Source organism: Otolemur garnettii, unplaced genomic scaffold (assembly GCF_000181295.1).
Source record: "Otolemur garnettii isolate 467f Iridium unplaced genomic scaffold, OtoGar3 scaffold00091, whole genome shotgun sequence".
NCBI classification, from domain to species: domain Eukaryota; kingdom Metazoa; phylum Chordata; class Mammalia; order Primates; family Galagidae; genus Otolemur; species Otolemur garnettii.
This window is the reverse complement of record NW_003852486.1, coordinates 3,649,485-3,657,141: the sequence shown is the minus strand read 5'-3', so window position 1 is coordinate 3,657,141 and position 7,657 is coordinate 3,649,485. Positions and strand designations below refer to the sequence as shown.

Here is a 7,657-nt window from a genome sequence, read left to right as displayed (position 1 = left end):
AGTAGCTGGGACCACAGACACCCACCACAATGCCTGGCTATTTTTTGGTTGCAGCCATCATTGTTGTTTGGCGGGCCCAGGCTGGATTCGAACCCACCACCTTAGGTGTATGTGGCTGGCACCTTAGCCACCTGAGCCACAGGTGCTGAGCCTGTTTTGGGGTATCTTAATTGTAATTCTCTCATCTCAGGCTATGGCCTTATAGTCCTCCCCATGGTTCTCTACCATGTAGCTTATGTAGTCAACGAGGTCAGAGACAAGGTATTTCTTTTTTTCTGGAAGGCTGGCTTCTGCCTCCAGGTCATTCAGCACATAAGGCTTCAGCACAAGCTCCTTAGGCCTCTCCTCTACATTCATCTCCAGGGACTTCACCATTCTCTTAGGTAAGGGCAACACCTTATTGTGTTCCATAGCCAACCCCATCTGGGCCAGGTTCTGCTGCACCAATTTAGCATGGTCCCAAGCATGTCTTACATGTGAGGACTCTATCTGCAGCACCTCCTTCCATTGAGCATTTGGGTTCAGATGCTTTCAGCTGACATTGTAACTGAACTTCTGCCTCCGGGTCTTGCCCTTGCCCTTGCCCTTGGGCATTGTGCTGACCATGGTAGTGGCACCTCACATTTGGCAATTCTTACACTGAGAACCTTGTGCAACTCAGTTAATACTTTTTAATTATGCTTTTCTGGAAAATCTCATTGATATGGTCTACACATGCCAGTGCATCACTTTCAAACTCAAGAGTGGGTTTAGGTGCAAACAAAAGTACTTCCAAATAAAACGTCCCAGAGCGGTCCAGTAGATCTCAGTGCATCATTGTGTGACAAACTAGGGGACCAGAAAAGCCTTCAAAGGAGCTGCAGCCCAATCCAATGCCTGGAAGCAGGAAGTGAACTCCAACTCAGACTGTTTCGGAAACTGTCAGGAGCTTAGAATGTCACAGCACAGGATGGGTGCCTGTAACACAGTGGTTACAGTACCAGCCACATATACCAAGGGTGGCGGGTTCAGACCTGGCCTAGGCCAGCTAAACAACAATGACAACTGTAACAAAAAATAGCCGGGCATTGTGGTAGGTGCCTGTAGTGCCAGCTACTTGGGAGGCTGAAGCAAGAGAATCACTTAAGCCTAAGAGTTTGAGGTTGCAGTGATCTATAATGCCATGGCACTCTACCAAGGGCGAAATAGTGAGATTCTGTGTCAAAAAAAAAAAAAAAAAAAAGTCACAGCACAGTGCTGAAAGGAGGGGTATGAGGGGCAGGGTAGGGGGTGCTGGAGGTGCAGGGGCAGCTGAATGACAGTCCTGGAAGCCATGGCTAGGAGATTGGATTTTGTCCTCAGGGAAATTGGGCGTCACCATTTTTACACTGACTCTGTTAGGAGAGGATAGAGACCTGCACTGCCATCCAGATGGGAGCTTGGGAAACAGCCCCTGGGATGACAGGGATAGGGACAGGACAGGCTCCCTCAGTACCAGTTGACTGAGGGGATGGCAGAGTGGGGAGAGGTTGTTACTGCCTCCCGCATTGCCTTCCTTTTGCCACTAGCTCCTGTTTCTGCCCATGGCTTCCAGGTGGACAGTCCCTTCTGGGGATCCCTGGTGGGAGTTCACTCCATCCCAGCTCTTTGCCCCCCCCCCCTTGCAGCACTAAGGAACACCCTGCAGACAGTACTGAGCGGACTCCCCATCATGCCGGGTGGGCTCGCCCTCCCCACACTCTGCCGCTTTCTTCTCTCTTGGGCTTTCGCCATCTTCCACAGCGCCCAGGGAGACCCAGGTAAGATGGGAAAGGAGACCAGAGACAGGAATCTGGGGGAGAGACGCCAGGGGTGGAGAAAGTGAAAAGGGCACCTGTTGAAAGTACCCAAAGAGTGAGTCCCTGCTGACGAGAGGGTTGGGGGACGCTGGGGAAAGCATTTGGGGCAGTGAGGATCAAGGGGTTCCTGCCATTGTGGCCCCCTCTGCTCAGCATCCCACCCGGGCCCCCACTACCTCCTGCCCCCCATCCACGAGGTCATTCACTCTCGTCGTGGGGCTACGGCCACGCTGCCCTGCGTCCTGGGCACCTCGCCTCCCAGCTACAAGGTGCGCTGGAGCAAAGTGGAGCCGGGGGAGCTCCGGGAAACGCTAATACTCATCACCAACGGACTGCACGCACGGGGGTATGGGCCCCTGGGGGGGCGCGCCAGGATGCGTAGGGGGCATCGGCTAGACGCCTCCCTGGTCATCGCCGACGTGCGCCTGGAAGATGAAGGCCGGTACCGCTGCGAGCTCATCAACGGCATCGAGGACGAGAGCGTGGCGCTGATCCTGAGCCTGGAGGGTAAGGCCGTTCTGCTCCCGCCCCTCTTTGGCTGTGTGTGTGGGGCGGGGTAGGATGGCGCCTCTCCCGGGGTCCTCCAGGGCTCCCGCCCAGCCTCTCCCCGCCCCAGCGGGGTCCCCGCAGCTCCCCGGCGTGCTGGTCCTGCTCAGCCTCTCCGCCCACAGGTGTGGTGTTTCCGTACCAGCCCGACCGGGGCCGGTACCAGTTCAATTACTACGAGGCGAAGCGGGCGTGCGAGGAGCAGGACGGACGCCTGGCCACCTACGCCCAGCTGTACCAGGGTGAGCGGCCGGACTCCGAACGGCCTAGGCTCTCCCGGAACCGGAACCACGCGGGGTCTGGGCTCCCAGGGGCGCTTTTCACCTGGCTCCTCTGTCTCTCACAGCGTGGACCGAGGGGCTGGACTGGTGTAACGCGGGCTGGCTGCTCGAGGGTTCTGTGCGCTACCCGGTGCTCACGGCCCGCGCTCCGTGCGGCGGCCCGGGACGGCCGGGAATCCGCAGCTACGGGCCCCGCGACCGGAAGCGCGACCGCTACGACGCCTTCTGTTTCACCTCGGCGCTGGCGGGTGAGGGGCAGCGAGCGCCGCCAGGCTGGGACTCGGGACGTGGGGAGGAAAAGGGAACTCGGAGGGCGCAGGATCTCTCCCAGGCGCGGTCCCCTCCGCCGGCCCACCCAGCTCCGGCCCTCCTCTGGACACCGCGCCTGCATCCCGCTGCACCCTTCTCCCACCCATACCTGAGCCAGGCCTGCCCTGTCCCAGCCCTTCCCCTGCCTTCGCTGCGCGGGGGTCTGAACTCCCCCGACACCCTCCGTCCCCGCTTTCGGTAGCCGGTGACCTGTTCTGGTCCCCAGGGCAAGTGTTTTTCGTGCCCGGGAGGCTGACCCTGTCCGAGGCCCACGCGGCGTGCCGGCGGCGCGGGGCTGTGGTGGCCAAGGTCGGGCACCTCTACGCCGCCTGGAAGTTCTCGGGGATGGACCAGTGCGACGGCGGATGGCTGGCGGATGGCAGCGTGCGCTTCCCCATCACCACGCCGCGGCCGCGCTGTGGGGGCCTCCCTGACCCCGGGGTGCGCAGCTTCGGCTTTCCCAGGCCCCAGCTGGCGGCCTACGGGACCTACTGCTACGCAGAGTAGCAGGGGCCACCGCATCCCCGGCACGCGCGACGGGTCTCTTGCCGCACCTCTCCTGCGAGCCTCCGCCAGACGAGGGACAGCCCCTCCGGACCTGCCTTTTCAGCCAGGGCTGCAGGCCACGGACCCTGGCAGGCCGGGCGGCGGGGCACAAACGTTAGTTACCCTTGTTACCGTGGAGCCCGCGGATCCTCGTGCCCTCGTAGAGGACGCAGGCCCGGCTCAGGGCGGGAGAGGCGCACGGGACATTCCCTGACCTCTGGATATAGCAATAAAATAACCTGGGGCCATCTGTGCTGGGCGGAGCTGCAGGCGCTGCGAGGCGAGCTCTGTGTGTGTGTGTGTGTGTGTCTGTGTGTGTCTGTGTGTCTGTGTGTCTGTGTGTGTGTCTGTGTGTCCCCAGGCTGATGTTGCGCTAAGTGCCACGAGGGGGCGCCACACACCCACCTGCTACGAAGGAGGCAAACACACCGGCAGAGAGCGCTCCGCACCCCCCAGGCACACCCTACAGGCTGCAAAGAGCAAACACCTCTGTAGGTTGACCAACCAAGGGCCTAGAACAAACTGAGGTGGTCAACATAAGGAACTAGGCCTACTGTATTGATGCATACACGTGATGCATGTCTGGTCTATGAACATTAGGTCAACTTAAGGAGGTGGTCAGTGTGGAGAGGTGGTCAAAATATGGAAGTTCTATTGTATAAGATGGAGCTAAACATATTTCAAAATGTGTTTGTGTAATGCTGGCCCCCCACAAGGATTTGTGGGAACTAGTATTAAAGACTGGAGAGTTGGCCAGGTGCAGTGGCTCATGCCTGTAATCCCAGGGCTTTGGAAGATGGAGGTGGAAAAATCCCTTGAGCCCATGAGTTGTAGACCAGCTTTGGACAATGGAGTGAGATCCTTTCTCTACAAAAAAATAAGAAAAATTATCTGGGTGTGGTGGGGCACCTCTGTAGTCCTATCTACTTTGAGGCTGATGTAGGAGGCTTGCTTGAGCCCAAGAGTTCGAGGCTGCAGTGACTATGATCTGGCTAGTGCATTTCAACCTGGGCAACAGAGCAAGACCCTGTCTCTTCAGAAAAGGAAAAATCATACCATTGTGCAACTGGCAGGAAGTTAACCCAGGGAAGAAGGAGGGAAACCCAAACACTATGGCCACCAAAGCAAAATTTTGGAGGAAGTAGACTAGTAGTTTTTTTTAACATACTAAAGTAAACATACTAGTAATTTTAATGTTATTAATTAATTCTTCATATATAGATATTGTTCAAGCAATCTTAATTATACCACAAAAAGCCTGGGCTACTAATAGTAATGAAGCAAAGGGTATGAACATCCTAGTAGTAGTGTTTGTTACATGTAAAATTACTTTTCCAGAGGGCTTTTGCTATAATTGCTAAAGAGAATTCATCCCAGTTTCTTGGGTGGTGTTTGCTCTTTGTAGCCTGTAGGATGTGCCTGGGGGGTGCAGAGCATTCCCTGCAGGTGTGTTTGCCTCCTTCTTCTGGGATAGAGAATGACAGAATGAACAGGGTCTTCAATAACCATCATGCAGCAAACCAATCCCCCGGGCTGCTTGGTAAGAAGCTGAATAGGGATCACTACCCTTGTTGCTATAATCGTTAGTAATTATCGTATGAATTGGAGTACCCAGTACATGTCTCAACTAATTCTCACAACAAATCCAAGAGATATACATTGTTATCCCATGACCCAGATGAGAAAACCAAGGTTCAGGAAGTGGCACAAATGTTTCATTTGCTGTCTTATAGATATTATTAATCATGATCAGCTAGATTATGCTGTGATAACAGACAGCTCTTAAATCTCAGGGCTTAAAACAAGTAAGGTTTAATATTTACTCACACCACATGTGCAATGTGGTCAACAGGGGGCTTCTCTAATTTTTTTTTTTTTTGGAGACAAGTCTCACTATGTTGTGCTTGGTAGAGTGCTGTGACATCACAGCTACCTTAAACTCTTGGGCTCAAGCTATTTTCTTGCCACAGCCTCCCAAGTAGCTTGTACTACAGGTGCCCGCCACAACGCCTGGCCATTTTTTGTTGCAGTTGTCATTGTTGGTTAGCTAGCCCAGGCTGGGTTTGAACCCTCCAACTCTGGTGTATATGGCTGGTGCCACAACCACTGTGCTAGTGATGCCAAGGCAATCTCCTCTCATTATTGTCATTCAAGGATACAGACTGGGCTCAGTGCCCATACTCAGTGGTTAGGGTGCTGGCCACATGCACCAGAGCTGGTGGGTTTCGAATCCTGCCTTGGCCTACTAACCAATAATGACAACAACAACAAAAAAAATAGCTAGGCATTGTGGTGGGTGCCTGTAGTCCCCGATACTCAGGAGGCTGAGGCAAGAGAATCACTTAAGCCCAAGAGTTGGAGGTTGCTGTGAGCTGTGATGCCATGGCATTCTGAGGGCAACAAAGTGAGATTCTATCTCTCTCTCTCTCTCTCTCTCTCTCTCTATATATATATATATATGGGCGGCACCTGTGGCTCAAAAGGTAGGGCACTGGTCCCATATGCCGGAGGTGGCGGGTTCAAACCCAGCCCCGGCCAAAAAAAAAAAAAAAAATACAGACTGATACAGCAGCTGCCATCTCAAATGCCGCCAATCACCATGTCAGAAGAAAAAAATAAAAATAAATAAAAAGCGCTGGAGGGTCCTACACAGGCAATTAATAATTCTCATCCACAGGTGACATCTTTCCCTTTGGTTCATGCTCATCCATGGAACTCGTCATGTGTCCGCACCCAACCCAACCATAAGAGAGCAAGAAAGAGGAATCCTATTTCTGCCCAGAAGTAGGAGAACTGAACAATTTCTTTCTTTTGGCTTTTCTTTTTTGAGACAGTCACCCTCTAGGTAGACTACTCTGGTGGGTAGAGTGCTCTGGTGTCACAGCTCACAGCAACCTCAAATTCCTGGGTTCAAGCAAGCCTCCTGCCTCAGTCTCCTGAGTAACTAGGAGTACAGGTACCTACCACAAACCCCAGCCAGTTTTTCTATTTTTAGTACAGACGGCTGTCCTGCTGCTACTCAGGCTGGTCTCCAACTCCTGACCTCAAAGGATCCTCCAGCTTTGGCCTCCCAGAGTGCTGGGATTACAGGCATCAGCCATTGCACCCAGCCTCAGAACTGGAAATTTGATGAAAAGCACCAGCTTCCATCACAAGCACCAAGTAGAGCGGTTCAGATTTCTGGGGAAAACTGGTAGTTACCCAACCTTCTACTCTTCTGGGTTTTCTAAGTTCCGTTTTATGATGAAGTCAGAGCCCCAGTAAAATGTGGCTTTACCCAGAGACAACACCAGAAAATGAAGAAAGTCCAGCCCAAGGTTAAGAAAACAAAGCACCAGAAACAGTATCTTGGCTTGGCACCTGTGGCTCAAGTGGCTAGGGCGCCAGCCACATATACCTAAGGTGGTAGGTTCGAATCCAGCCCAGGCCTGCCAAACAACAATGATGGCTGCAACCAAAAAATAGGCGGGCATTGTGACGGGTGCCTATGGTCCCAGCTACTTGGGAGGCTGAGGCAGGAGACTCACTTGAGCCCAGGAGTTGGAGGTTGTTGTGAGCTGTGATGCCACAACACTCTACCCAGGGTGACAGCTTGAGGCTCTGTCTCAAAAAAAGAAAAAAGAAAAAAAAACCAGTATCTTCAAGGGCTGGTTGAGATGTCGCTTTTACGGGATCTGTAGTGGGCCAGAAAGGGGTTTCTGAGAATTTAATTGGCCCAAGTCAATGCAAATTAGGTATCAAAAAATCAACCAGTCAGCATCATCTTACCCCCTGTGAGCTGACACACTGTTTCATGCAAATAAGGCATTGAAATCTGACCAATTTGGTGACTTTCCAGGGATGTGCCCCCTCCTCTGGGGCTGGGTGATGGGGGGAGGAGTGTGTGCGTGTGTTTGTGTCCTCACATTAGGCCTACTAACACCCAGAAAGTCAAGATTCTGGGCGCCAACAGTTCACCTGGCAGGTAGATGACTTAAAAAAAAAAACCTTTCTTTCTTTCTTTTCTTTTTTTTTGAGACAGAGTCTCAAGCTGTCGCTCTGGGTAGAGTGCCATGGTGTCACAGCTTACAGCAACCTCAAACTCTTGGGTTCAAGCCACTCTCTTGCCGCAGTCTACCAAGTAGCTGGGACTACGAGTGCCCGCCACAACACCTGGCT

General features: G+C 53.2%; 1 protein-coding gene and 1 pseudogene across 1 annotated transcript; one reads left to right on the top strand and one right to left on the bottom strand.

Moving 5' to 3' along the window:
- Positions 1 to 186: 186 nt before the first annotated feature.
- LOC100944642 lies at positions 187 to 594 on the bottom strand (annotated as a pseudogene).
- A 1,096-nt stretch (positions 595 to 1,690) lies between these two features.
- HAPLN2 (hyaluronan and proteoglycan link protein 2) lies at positions 1,691 to 3,460 on the top strand. Its single transcript, XM_012808551.1, has 5 exons — positions 1,691 to 1,778; positions 1,971 to 2,324; positions 2,489 to 2,605; positions 2,710 to 2,892; positions 3,180 to 3,460. Exons 1-5 carry the CDS (start codon positions 1,691 to 1,693, stop codon positions 3,458 to 3,460), a joined length of 1,023 nt encoding a protein of 340 aa, XP_012664005.1.
- Positions 3,461 to 7,657: the final 4,197 nt, after the last annotated feature.